Raw genomic sequence first — 14,498 nt, forward strand, 5'->3', positions numbered from 1 at the left:
TCTTATATAATTTAATCTCTAATGTAAGCCATGAAACCCTATTGGATAAAACTGCTCAGAATTGGAGTAGTATGTGGCCTTGTAATTTTGATCGACAAGTTATCTATAGAAGCTTGCATAGAATTGAGAAGGCCTCACTAGCCGCTTTTCCAGAGAACAACGTTCTAAGATTTTGCTGATGGTATATAGAACTCCACTTAGAAGGTCTAAATGGAGAAATAATCCAAAAGGGATTTATTGTTCTAAGTTTAAATTTCCTGAGGCTAATATTCTTCTTTGTTTTTGGCTATGCCCTAAAATACAGCAATTCTGGAAAAGGATCAATTATTGGATTAATAGGATTTGTAACAGTGACATAATTTTATCTGCTGAACATATAATTTTCTTATTCGTAGATCATAAATGTAATCAGTTACAACATTTATTAAATATTATTATTATTCTGGGAAGGAACTTAATTTTAAAACACTGGAAATCTGATGAGGCACCTTCGTTTGTATCCTTTAAAAATGTGGTTCAGAGACAAAACTTGATTGAGCAACATGATATTTGGCTTAAACTTGAACACAATGTAGAATTATTTTTCGAAAAATTTAAATTTTTGGATCCTAAATTTAGGATACCATGAGCAAGAAAATCTTGATTACAATACATGATGGAATGTAAGCTAAGGTGAGAATGGGTGTTAGTACAAACTTAAATTACAACATAAAACAATCACCCTTTTGAAATTTCCATTTTTTTCTCTCTCCCTCCCAATCTGTGACTGCACAAAAGTAAGGCATGAAAATATTAGCTTAAAGTGAAGGTAAACTTTGGTGAATGAAAGCGTTTTTTAAAAATACTTTTAAAAACAGGAGCACTTTCATTCATCAAAGTTGCAAAGCAGCCGTTTTGTTAAAAAAATTACCTTTTTTTCTTTTCACTGCTACAACAGCTTCCCCCACCTAGAGATCCTCTATTCACATGTCAGCAATGACTAATCCGGCTTCCCCCAATCACAGCATGGCCTCAGGAAATGACTACCCTAGGGGGAAAGCTGTGATTGGAAGAAGCAGGATTAGTAATTGTTGACGTGTGAATAGAGGATCTCTAGGAGGGGGAAGCTGCTGTAGCAGTGAAAAGAGGAAAATACTTTAATCTAACGGTGGTCTTAAAGATAGTCTAAATTTTTGTAATACAAGAGGAAAGTAGTTCTTATCTTTCTGTTTAGTTTTATTTTTTTTCTGAGGATATATTATTATAATTTAGTTGGGACAAAGGATACAAGTAGAATGATATGATGTATAATATTTGTGATGTTTTCCCTCCTCTCTCTTGTAATGTTTGTTCATATTACATATATGTATAGAATATTGCTATGTGAAAGGAAATACTGTATTGTTTTTTTTCTTCTTCTTTCTTTCCTTTTTTTCCTAGAAATATTGAGATGTATGGATATTTTCACAGTGTTTCTGTCTTTGCTTATTTTATATATAAAAAAAAATAATTCTCAAATAAATATGCAATAAAAACAAAAACAAAAAAACACATGGTGAAAATTTCAGTAAGGATGTTTGCAGAACACAACATTGGGTTTCTAAATCTGACATGAAGACAAGATGGCTACCGGGAAGTGTTCTTAGTTTTAAAGTTTTAAGTTGGTTAAGCAAGAGGTAATGCATCAGTTCAAATAAGGTCCATAATGTCTAATATCTTAAATCAAGATACTTTTACTTATTTAAAGGGGCAATAAACTGATGATTACAACTACAATAGCATTGTTACTACTTACAGAGCTATTGTGTTTTTTTTTTCTACTGTGCCTTCAGCTCTCTTAATAGTTGATCTCTTATTTTAAACTCTTACAGCTGCAGGTTAGTAAAGCACCGCACCTTTATACTGAGTGCCATTTCATCCTAGGACCATATTGGACCTTCGTTAATCTTGGTCTCTGTGACACAAGCAATACACATTCACAGATTATTGATGTTGTCAGCTTTTTGACAGCTGTATTGTACACTTCGGGTTAGAACGTATGATACAGAGCCATAAGTTTACATTTTTGGAATGGCTTCAGTGCTCTATAAATTCATGAGGCCTTTTTATATGTTATGCAACTTTAAAACTGTGTATAAAAAAACTGCAAAAAAATGTAAAACCTCCTGCTTTGTATGGTGTACGTTAACCAAACACACACAGCACACAATACAGCTGTAAAAAAAAGCCAGTAGCATCACTGATTGTGAATGTGCCCCCATTCTGTCACAGAGAGCAAGAATGTGTGACCTTTAAGATGGCTGCGCCCAGTATGAAAATGTGGAGGTTTATCAACCAGTAAAATAATTGAGCGGCTCTGAAGAGATCTGCAGGAACAAGAGAAAACAAAAACAAAAAAACATGGTGAGTAGTAAACATTTTGTTGAAGTTAAGTCCTGCTTAATGTCCTTTAAGGGTTGTAAATGCTACCTTATTTCATGATTTAGATAGAACATACAATTTTAAACAACTTCCCAATTTACTTCTATTTTATTCTATTGTCAGCCAATCACAAGAGACAAATGTGTGGAGGCACCAATCACAAGCTAGCTCCCACTAGTGTAGGATATGTACCAAGAGAATAAAGTCAATTTAAAAACAGAAGTTAATTTAAAAGTGTCTTAAAATAACACTGTGTTCTCCACATATAATTTTGCCATCCGGGTGACATTATGAAGTAGCCGGGTGGTATTATGAAGTAGCCGGGTGGGGGTAGTGTAAAATTTTCTAATATTGTATCATTTTCTGCTATCCAAAGCACAAATTAATTGCATAATGTAACATAAATGTATTTAATGATAATTTGTGCAATAACAATTGAATATTTTTAATAGCTGCTAACAGCTTAATATTGACTAAAATTTTAGCCGGGTCGTCAGTAAAAACAGCCAGTGGTGCACCCGCTAAAAACGTCCTGGGGAGAACACTAACACGCTCTTTCTGAACCATGCACCTTTAATTTTGACTTTCACATCTCTTTAAGTAACTGATTTAGGTAAAGTTGCAGAAAAGATTCCTAATTTAGGTAAAGATCCATGGAAGGTACTTGAATTAGGAAAAGATGCATGGAGGAAATCCTGGATTTCGGTAAAGGTTGATGAAGGGTACCCAATTTAGGTAAATGTGCAGAAAAGGTTCCTAATTTAGGAAACGGCGCATGGAAGGTCCCGATTTAGGCAAAGAGCATGAAAGGTACCTGATTTAGGTGCATGGGATGTACTGATTTGGGTAAGGGTGCATGGGAGGTACTGATTAAGGTAAAGGTGTACACCAGGTACCCTCTATCTGATGTTCTCCCCTCCAGATGGCTCTTTTTTGTTGTGTCATTATATTTGCCACCCACCAGAATAAACTAAAGCACAAAGTTCTAGATCTGCATAAAATGTAGAAGAAAAGTGGATATGCCAAAATAAGGTATATCCAAAAGCCCAGGGGTAAAGCACTCTCACTATCTAAAAAGATTTACAAAAACGGAGACAGTAGGGCATTGTGCAAAAATATATAATTTTATGTGATCATAAATATATATAAAATGATGTTACCAACATTAGTACGAGCAACAATATGGCCAGTCACATGAAGACAAACAGACAAACCAACATATATAACACATGGGCCCCTCACATAAAAACAAAGAGCAAAGCTAGTCAGTCGGTATCTTCATATGGTGCACCATAGATAATTAAGCAGGTCAGCAAGTCAGCGTTAATATGCAGTGAGCAATGAACAGTTCGGCTTAGAGGAAATTACAAAAGCCAAGGCTGAATGCCAAATGTTAACTATTCATAGAGGCTGTTAACAAATATCCCATGCAGACCAGACATGTTCAATATAACAATTCTATATAGACCAATTGTGAAGTTCCTTATAAGCACTAGCAAGGTATACACAATGTGGACCCTCGTCAGCTTTGCCGACTCCAAAGGTCAGACCACCGTCAGCACAACAGCAGACTCACATAAAATTATAAATTTTTGCACATTACCCTACTGTCTCTATCTAAATCGTTTTAGATAGTGAGAGTGCTTTACCCCTGGGCTTTTGGATATACATTATTTTGGCATATCCACTTTTCTTCTACATTTTATGCATACACTTTTTCCAGAATGCACCTCTTTTAGTATGAATTATATATTATTATAGTTGAGCTAGCGATTTTCTTTATCTGTTCTGTTTTAGATCTACTTGTTCCTTGAAGCACAAAAACTATTTCACAAATTCTTAGATTTGCGTTTTCCTGGCCATAATGACTTGTGCAAAGAGCCAAATGTTGCGCGTGGGCCACCAGTTGGCCATCCATGAAAAAGCAGGCCCTTTTGTTAACAATAGATGCAGAAAGCTTAGTCCTCATTTAACTCATTTTATTGTACACACTACAATTCACAACCTCTTCTAAAACAAATATTGTACCTAAATTAATGAACTTATATCTAAACCTTACTGAGTACAATATACTCAGCTGCAGCACACAGTATTCATGTATCTATAATTCTAAACAGTGCAAAAGTGATATTTTACTGGTACAGGGTGGGAAGAAAGAATATTACTTGTTAGTATTTAAACTCAGAACACAAAATTAGAGTTGTCTAAAAATGCAAAGAACAAAACTGAAATTATAGGCTGACACTATTATACAGATGCAGCCATGTGGAAAATTCTAACAAAAACTAACAAAAAGCATTGAATATTCCAAACACAAGTAGGATTAACATGTTGTTTTCTTGAAAATAAAAAAAAATCATCTTCTAACACCCTTTATGAAAAATCTGTCATTTGTTTTTTAACTGGTTTCAGTGTTATAAATTCTAAATATCAAGGGACATTTGTTGGAAGAATTTAATATGAGATAAATGGTTGGGGTTACCTGTGTGTTTAAAGTCCCAGTCTGGAGCCACAACTCACTACAGACAGCTGATAAGCCATGTCCCGCTTAGGGCTAGCTCAGGAACTTGCCTATTGCAGAATATTAACTATGTTTCTCTCTTCTGTGGGAATTATTGTCTTAGCAACTGACAACCATTAATTTAAAAATGAAACACCCTAATAAATTAGAAGCTTTTTTATAACACCATTTAAAAAGGAAATGTAGGTGCCTAAATTAATTGGTTAAGTTCAGTTTGCTAGTCTATGGCAATACCTGGTTAAACTCCATGGATCATTATGTAGCCCAGGCTGTGTCAATCAGTTTGAGTTAAAAAACATAATTTATGCTTACCTGATAAATTTATTTCTCTTGTAGTGTATTCAGTCCACGGGTCATCCATTACTTATGGGATCATATCTCAAACCCAACAGGAAGTTGCAAGAGGATCACCCAAGCAGAGCTGCTATATAGCTCCTCCCCTCACATGTCATATCCAGTCATTCGACCGAAACAAGACAAGAAAGGAGAAACCATAGGATGCAGTGGTGACTGTAGTTTGAATTAAAAATTTAGATCTGCCTTAAAAGACAGGGCGGGCCGTGGACTGAATACACTACAAGAGAAATAAATTTATCAGGTAAGCATAAATTATGTTTTCTCTTGTTAAGAGTATTCAGTCCACGGGTCATCCATTACTTATGGGATACCAATACCAAAGCTAAAGTACACGGATGATGGGAGGGACAAGGCAGGAACTTTAAACGGAAGGAACCACTGCCTGTAGAACCTTTCTCCCAAAAACAGCCTCCGAAGAAGCAAAAGTGTCAAATTTGTAAAATTTTGAAAAAGTGTGAAGTGAAGACCAAGTTGCAGCCTTGCAAATCTGTTCAACAGAGGCCTCATTCTTAAAGGCCCAGGTGGAAGCCACAGCTCTAGTGGAATGAGCTGTAACTTTTTCAGGAGGCTGCTGTCCAGCAGTCTCATAGGCTAAGCGTATTATGCTACAAAGCCAAAAGGAGAGAGAGAGGTAGCCGAAGCTTTTTGACCTCTCCTCTGTCCAGAGTAAACGACAAACAGGGAAGAAGTTTGACGAAAATCTTTAGTTGCCTGCAAATAGAACTTCAGGGCACGGACTACGTCCAGATTATGCAAGAGTCGTTCCTTCTTTGAAGAAGGGTTAGGACACAGTGATGGAACAACAATCTCTTGATTGATATTCCTGTTAGAAACTACCTTAGGTAAGAACCCAGGTTTAGTACGCAGAACTACCTTGTCTGAATGGAAAATCAGATAAGGAGAATCACAATGTAAGGCAGATAACTCAGAGACTCTTCGAGCCGAGGAAATAGCCATCAAAAACAGAACTTTCCAAGATAACAGCTTAATATCAATGGAATGAAGGGGTTCAAACAGAACACCTTGAAGAACTTTAAGAACTAAGTTTAAACTCCACGGCGGAGCAACAGTCAAACACAGGCCTAATCCTAGCCAAAGCCTGACAAAAGGCCTGAACGTCTGGAACTTCTGCCAGACATTTGTGTAGAAGAATAGACAGAGCAGAAATCTGTCCCTTTAACGAACTAGCAGATAAGCCCTTTTCTAAACCTTCTTGTAGAAAAGACAATATCCTAGGAATCCTAACCTTACTCCATGAGTAACTCTTGGATTCGCACCAGTATAAATATTTACGCCATATCTTATGGTAAATTTTTCTGGTAACAGGTTTCCGAGCCTGTATTAAGGTATCAATAACCGACTCCGAGAAGCCACGCTTTGATAGAATCAAGCGTTCAATCTCCATGCAGTCAGTCTCAGAGAAATTAGATTTGGATGATTGAAAGGACCCTGAATTAGAAGGTCCTGCCTCAGAGGCAGAGACCATGGTGGACAGGACGACATGTCCACTAGGTCTGCATACCAGGTCCTGCGTGGCCACGAAGGCGCTATCAGAATCACTGATGCTCTTTCCTGTTTGATCCTGGCAATCAGTTGAGGAAGCATCGGGAATGGTGGAAACACATAAGCCATGTTGAAGACCCAAGGGGCTGTCAGAGCATCTATCAGCACCGCTCCCGGGTCCCTGGACCTGGATCCGTAACAAGGAAGCTTGGCGTTCTGGCGAGACGCCATGAGATCCAGTTCTGGTCTGCCCCAACGATGGACCAGTTGAGTAAACACCTCCGGATGGAGTTCCCACTCCCCCGGATGAAAAGTCTGACGACTTAGAAAATCCGGCCTCCCAGTTCTCTACGCCTGGGATGTGGATCGCTGACAGGTGGCAAGAGTGAGACTCTGCCCAGCAAATTATCTTTGAGACTTCTAACATCGCTAGGGAACTCCTGGTTCCCCCTTGATGGTTGATGTAAGCCACAGTCGTGATGTTGTCCGACTGAAATCTGATGAACCTCAGTGTTGCTAACTGAGGCCAAGCTAGAAGAGCATTGAATATTGCTCTTAACTCTAGAATATTTATTGGGAGGAGTTTCTCCTCCTGAGTCCACGATCCCTGAGCCTTCAGGGAGTTCCAGACTGCGCCCCAACCTAGAAGGCTGGCATCTGTTGTTACAATCGTCCAATCTGGCCTGCGAAAGGTCATACCCTTGGACAGATGGACACGAGAGAGCCACCAGAGAAGAGAATCTCTGGTCTCTTGATCCAGATTTAGTAGAGGGGACAAATCTGAGTAAATCCCATTCCACTGACTTAGCATGCATAATTGCAGCGGTCTGAGATGCAGGCGCGCAAATGGCACTATGTCCATTGCCGCTACCATTAAGCCGATTACTTCCATGCACTGAGCCACTGACGGGCGTGGAATGGAATGAAGGACACTGCAAGCATTTAGAAGTTTTGATAACCTGGACTCCGTCAGGTAAATTTTCATCTCTACAGAATCTATAAGAGTTCCTAGGAAGGAGACTCTTGTGAGTAGTGATAGAGAACTCTTTTCCACGTTCACCTTCCACCCATGCGACCTCAGAAATGCCAGAACTATCTCTGTATGAGACTTGGCCATTTGAAAGCTTGACGCCTGTATCAGGATGTCGTCTAGATACGGAGCCACCGATATGCCTCGCGGTCTTAGAACCGCCAGAAGTGAGCCCAGAACCTTTGTAAAGATTCTCGGGGCCGTAGCCAACCCGAAGGTAAGAGCTACAAACTGGTAATGCCTGTCTAGAAAGGCAAATCTTAGGTACCGATAAAGATCTTTGTGAATCGGTATATGAAGGTAGGCATCCTTTAAGTCTACCGTGGTCATGTATTGACCCTCTTGGATCATGGGTAGAATGGTTCGAATAGTTTCCATTTTGAATAATGGAACTCTTAGGAATTTGTTTAAGATTTTTAGGTCCAAGATTGGTCTGAAGGTTCCCTCTTTCTTGGGAACCACAAACAGATTCGAGTAAAACCCTTGCTCTTGTTCCGTCCGCGGAACTGGGTGGATCACCCCCAATACTAAGAGGTCTTGCACACAGCGTAGAAATGCCTCTTTCTCTATTTGGTTTGCTGATAACCTTGAAAGATGAAATCTCCCTTGTGGAGGAGATGCTTTGAAGTCCAGCAGATATCCCTGAGATATGATCTCCAACGCCCAGGGATCCTGGACATATCTTGCCCAAGCCTGGGCGAAGAGAGATAGTCTGCCCCCCACTAGATCCGTTTCCGGATAGGGGGCCCTCTCTTCATGCTGTCTTAGGGGCAGAAGAAGGCTTTCTGGCCTGCTTGCCCTTGTTCCAGGACTGGTTAGTTTTCCAGCCCTGTCTGTAACGAGCAACAGGTCCTTCCTGTTTTGGAGCGGAGGAAGTTGATGCTGCTCCTGCCTTGAAATTACGAAAGGCACGAAAATTAGACTGTTTGGCCTTTGACTTGGCCCTGTCCTGAGGAAGAGTATGACCCTTACCTTCAGTAATGTCAGCAATAATTTCTTTCAAGCCGGGCCCGAATAAGGTCTGCCCTTTGAAAGGAATATTAAGCAATTTAGATTTAGAAGTCACGTCAGCTGACCAGGATTTAAGCCATAGCGCTCTGCGCGCCTGGATGGCGAATCCGGAGTTCTTAGCCGTTAGTTTGGTTAAATGTACAACGGCATCAGAAACAAATGCATTAGCTAGCTAAGTGCTTTAAGCTTGGCCATAATCTCATCCAATGGAGCTGTGCGAATGGCCTCTTCCAGAGACTCAAACCAGAATGCCGCAGCCGCAGTGACAGGCGCAATGCATGCAAGGGGCTGTAAGATAAAACCTTGTTGAACAAACATTTTCTTAAGGTAACCTTCTAATTTTTTATCCATTGGATCCGAAAAAGCACAACTATCCTCCACCGGGATAGTGGTACGCTTAGCTAAAGTAGAAACTGCTCCCTCCACCTTAGGGACCGTCTGCCATGAGTCTCGTGTGGTGGCGTCTATCGGGAACATTTTTCTAAACATCGGAGGTGGGGAAAAGGGCACACCGGGTCTATCCCACTCCTTGCTAATAATTTCTGTAAGCCTTTTAGGTATAGGAAAAACGTCAGTACACACCGGTACCGCAAAGTATCTATCCAACCTACATACTTTCTCTGGAATTGCAACCGTGTTACAATCATTCAGAGCCGCTAATACCTCCCCTAGCAATACGCGGAGGATCTCAAGCTTAAATTTAAAATGAGAAATCTCTGAATCCGGTCTCCCTGGATCAGATCCGTCACCCACAGAATGAAGCTCTCCGTCCTCATGTTCTGCAAATTGTGACGCAGTATCAGACATGGCTCTCACATCATCAGCGCGCTCTGTCCTTAACCCAGAGCTATCGCGCTTGCCTCTTAATTCAGGCAATTTAGATAATACCTCTGTCATAACAGCAGCCATGTCTTGCAAAGTGATTTGTATGGGCCACTCTGATGCACTTGGCGCCACAATTTCACGCGCCCCCTGAGCGGGAGGCGAAGGTACTGACACGTGAGGAGAGTTAGACGGCATAACTTCCCCCTCGTTGTCTGGTGATAATTTCTTTACAGATATAGATTGACTTTTATTCAAAGTGACATCAATACATTTAGTACACATATTTCTGTGGGGCTCCACATTGGCCTTCAAACATAGTGAACAAACAGATTCATCTGTGTCAGACATGTTTAAACAGACTCGCAGTGAGACTAGCAAGCTTGGAAAAACCTTTCAAGTAAATTTACAAGCAATATAAAAAATGCTACTGCGCCTTTAAGAAGCACAAAAAAACGTCACAGTTGAAATAACAATGAACCAAATCAGTTATAGCAACCAAATCTTCACAGTAAATGTATTAAGTTAGAAAAGTATTGCACCCACTAGCAAATGGATGATTAACCCCTTAATACCCAAAAACGGATAATCAATTTAACAATTAACGTTTTTTATCACAGTCAAACACAGTCACAGGTCTGCTGTGACTGATTACCTCCCTCAAAATGACTTTTGAAGACCCCTGAGCTCTCTAGAGACGTCCTGGATCAAGGAGGAAGAAGCAGGAAGACTGAAACTGAATTTTTACTGCGCAAAAAAGCGCTAAAATAGGCTCCTCCCACTCCTATTACAACAGTGGGAAACCTCAGTTAATCGTTTCTATATAGAAAACAGCCATGTGGAAAATTTCATGCCCCAAAAGATTTATCACCAAAGTACCTCACAAAAAACGAATAACATGCCAGTAAACGTTTTAAACATACACTTTAAAAGTTAGATAGTGTTATTAATAAGCCTGCTACCAGTCGCTTCTACTGCAGTTAAGGCTTATACAATACTTCGGTATTAACAGTATTTTCTTAGTCAAATTCCATTCCTTAGAAAATTACTTATTGTACATACATTCATCAGCCTGATACCAGTCGCTGCTGCATTTAAGGCTGTACTTACATTACATTGGTATCAGCAGTATTTTCTTAGTCAATTCCATTCCTTAGAAAAATAATTTACTGCACATACCTCGTTTGCAGGATTCCCCGCATGCTATTCCCTTTCTGAAAGTTACCCCACTCCTCAGAATGTGCGAGAACAACCAGTGGATCTTAGTTACTTCCGCTAAGATCATAGAAAACGCAGGCAGATTCTTCTTCTAAATACTGCCTGAGAACAAACAGCACACTCCGGTGCCATTTAAAATAACAAACTTTTGATTGAAGAAATAAACTAAGTATAAAAACACCACAGACCTCTCACAACGACCTATCTAGTTGAGTTGCAAGAGAATGACTGGATATGACATGTGAGGGGAGGAGCTATATAGCAGCTCTGCTTGGGTGATCCTCTTGCAACTTCCTGTTGGGAAGGAGATATAATCCCATAAGTAATGGATGACCCGTGGACTGAATACACTTAACAAGAGAAAAACAGAGCACCATTAAAGCGACAGTGAAGAAAAAAAAATGCTCATGAGCATGACATTTTGAACAACTTTCCAACTTAAAATGTTTTTTTTTGGTATCCTTTGCTGAAGAAGTAGCAATGCACTGCAGGGAACTAGTTGAATATACAGTATATGGTGAGCCAATGACAAGTAACATACATATGAAGCCACCTCCCAATAGTGCATTACTGCTCTTGAGCTAATCTAGATATGGTTTTCAACAAAGTCTACAAGAAAATACAGTAAATTGGATATTAAAAGTAAACTGGAAACTTGTTTAAATCGTAAACGACTAGCGCCATACAGTGTAAGTCGCAGGTCATTTAGCCATTAAGAACCAGCGCCATACCCTGTACGGAGTTTGTGTCCTGGGCTGTTAGTGCGTCATCCTCAGTGCTGTGGGCGACCACTATTTCTGCATGCTTCAGGAGTAAGTGCAGAAATAGCGTAATGGAGTACACCCCAAGGAAGTGATCGCAGAAACAGGGTGTCCCAGTAATCCCATGCCTGTCAGAGGGTATCTCCATTCATGATATGCGCTTTGTGATCAGCGGGTATCTCATGCTGCTCCTGGAAGCCTGCATGTGAGGCTAGTCAGTAGCAGTACAGTTACTGTCAAAAATGACAGTTACTATGTATACAATCACTGTGAAAGCCAGTGACAGTGAGTGTATACTTAAAATGGAGTCTAGATACTAGCATGCCCCAGTGCATGATGGAATCAGGCTCAGTGGCCAATCACTGGATGCATTAGGAGTGAGGCAGTCCAGTAATGCACAAAAAAGTGGTCCATGGTCATGTGAACACTGTGACAGCCTCTCTTCTGTCACAGTACAGTTAAAAAAGTGTAAAATTAATTTTAATAAAGTGTTTTTTTTACCACTAAATTTTATTTTCTGCCATTTGGTGATAAAGGGGTTAAATAATGTGTCAAAATACTTCTAGATAAATACCCAGGGTGTCTAAATTCTGCAGATATGATTTACAAAGCATTAATTGATTAATCATTGTATTAGCTTATTCATATCTGTCCCTAAGTTAGCTTAGGTTGGATTTTTTTTAAAAAACAAACTAGCCACTGTCTACTCCAGTAACAGGTCTGCATTGGCTCCAACACATAAGGCAAGTCTTGGAAGGAGTTTGTCCATTGAAAAAAAATTGCAGCATACAAGGTGTTAATGTATTCAGAAAGTTTTCATACGTGACTGGTCTGTTAATTGATCACAACGCTACACATGTCTCTAAGTCTGTGATCAAGAGACTACGGCAAGACAAGACAAAATGCAGGCAGTTAGTCCAGATATACTAAGCACATGTAATATTAAAAAATATTTCTTTTTTTAAAATCACACCAGATACCATTTGGTTTGAGTATACAGATTACTTAAGTTATTGCAAATAAGAAAGCAAGTTAACTATGGTAACATTTACCCTGTGAAGTTATTGACTCCTTACCTCACCTTATTCTGCGGTAGAGCTTTTGCATCGACAGCAAACATTTTGGAAACAAAAATAATGACTGGTGCAGTCTCCTCACCTCGACACTGCAGAAAATCTGAGGCAAGAAAAAAAAACATTTATCAAAACAAACAAAAAATCAGGTCAAGTTTAAAGGCTGATCGATAGTTCCTGTCTGTACTTACTGTACAGGCAGAGTATATTATTTCTTCAGAGCCTTGGGACTGAGCTCAAGTTATTTAATTTACTGTAAGATTAAATTTAAAGGAACAGTCACTCAGGAGAACTGACTCTGCTTAATATTGTCTTCATGCTTCAAGTTTGTACATAGAGGTTTTAACTATATAACTACTAGGAAAAAAAAACCAAAAAATGGGTGTGCAATGTTCTCTTTTCTTACAAAAATAATTGAATAACTGTCTCTGTGCGCTAACGTTTTAGTTTATGTATTTTAACATCTTGCAATATTAAATAGGCCAAACCTTAGGGTTGCCAAGTGTCCAGTATTCAGCTGGACAATCCTGTAATTTAGCAGGCTATCCAGTAAAATCTTAACAAAAATAATGGACACTTCTATATTTTTGTCTATATTTTTTTTTCTTCTAAAGTCTATGAGTGTTAGCTAAAAGCATTACAAATATGGAGCAGAAAGAAGAGAGGGGAAGTCAAGATAAGCAAATCACTTTGGCTTACATTTGTTAATGGCAGTCAACTAGGTAAAATAATTGATTTGCATGTTACTGGCAGCCAAAGGGGTAAAATGACTGCTTAGTTGTGAAAAATACACACTTATGGGTTCAAGAGTGGTGGCTCAGTGAGAGCTTTTGAGGGGCCTTGTGTGAACCCCCTGTCTACCATTTGTGTCCAGTCACAGACAGGTGATACAGTATTTTTCTGGTGAACAGCTGGTAACCTTAGGCAAACACTACAGGGCCTATTTATCAACGCTCCGGATGGAGCTTTAGGGCCCGTATTGTTGGTGAGCCCTGCAGACTTGCCAGAAACAGCAGTTATGAAGCAGCAGTCTAAAGACCGCTGCTATCCATAACCTGTCCGCCTGCTCTGAGCAGGTGGACAGACATCGCCGCAATTCAACCCGATCGAGTACGATCGGGCTGATTGACATCCCCTGCTAGCGGCCGATTGACCGCGAATCTACAGGGGGCAGCGTTGCACCAGCAGCTCACAAGAGCTGCTGGTGCAATGCTGAATACAGAGAGCGCATTGCTCTCCACATTCAGTGAGGTCTGTCGGGACCTGATCCACACTGTCGGATCAGGTCCGACAGACCTTTGTTAAATAGGCCCCTACATAGGGTGACCATATTTGCCGCTTTAAAAGGTACACATATGAAAAAACAGAATTTATGCTTACCTGATAAATTACTTTTCTCCAACGGTTGTGTCCGGTCCACGGCGTCACTCCTTACTTGTGGGGATATCCTCTTCCCCAACAGGAAATGGCAAAGAGTCCCAGCAAAGCTGGCAATATAGTCCCTCCTAGGCTCCGCCCACCCCAGTCATTCGACCCGACGGACAGGAGGAAATATATAATAGAGAAACCATATTGGTACCGTGGTGACTGTAGTTAGAGAAAATAATTCCATCAGACCTGATTAAAAAAACCAGGGCGGGCCGTAGGACCGGACACACCGTGGAGAAAGTAATTTATCAGGTAAGCCTAAATTCTGTTTTCTCCAACATTGGTGTAGTCCGGTCCACGGCGTCATCCTTACTTGTGGGAACCAATACCAAAGCTTTAGGACACGATGAAGGGAGGGAGCAAATCAGGTCACC

At 40.0% G+C, this 14,498-nt stretch overlaps 1 protein-coding gene across 1 annotated transcript in view; it reads right to left on the bottom strand.

Moving 5' to 3' along the window:
- Nucleotides 1-14,498, bottom strand: part of EFL1 (elongation factor like GTPase 1) — an 869,365-nt gene that overhangs the window by 757,515 nt on the left and 97,352 nt on the right. Inside the window, exon 12 of the mRNA XM_053717412.1 lies at nucleotides 12,700-12,799. Within this exon, the coding sequence (XP_053573387.1) occupies nucleotides 12,700-12,799 (100 nt within the window). The remainder of the gene's footprint in view (nucleotides 1-12,699; nucleotides 12,800-14,498) is intronic.

Source organism: Bombina bombina, chromosome 6, assembly GCF_027579735.1.
Source record: "Bombina bombina isolate aBomBom1 chromosome 6, aBomBom1.pri, whole genome shotgun sequence".
Classification (NCBI taxonomy): domain Eukaryota; kingdom Metazoa; phylum Chordata; class Amphibia; order Anura; family Bombinatoridae; genus Bombina; species Bombina bombina.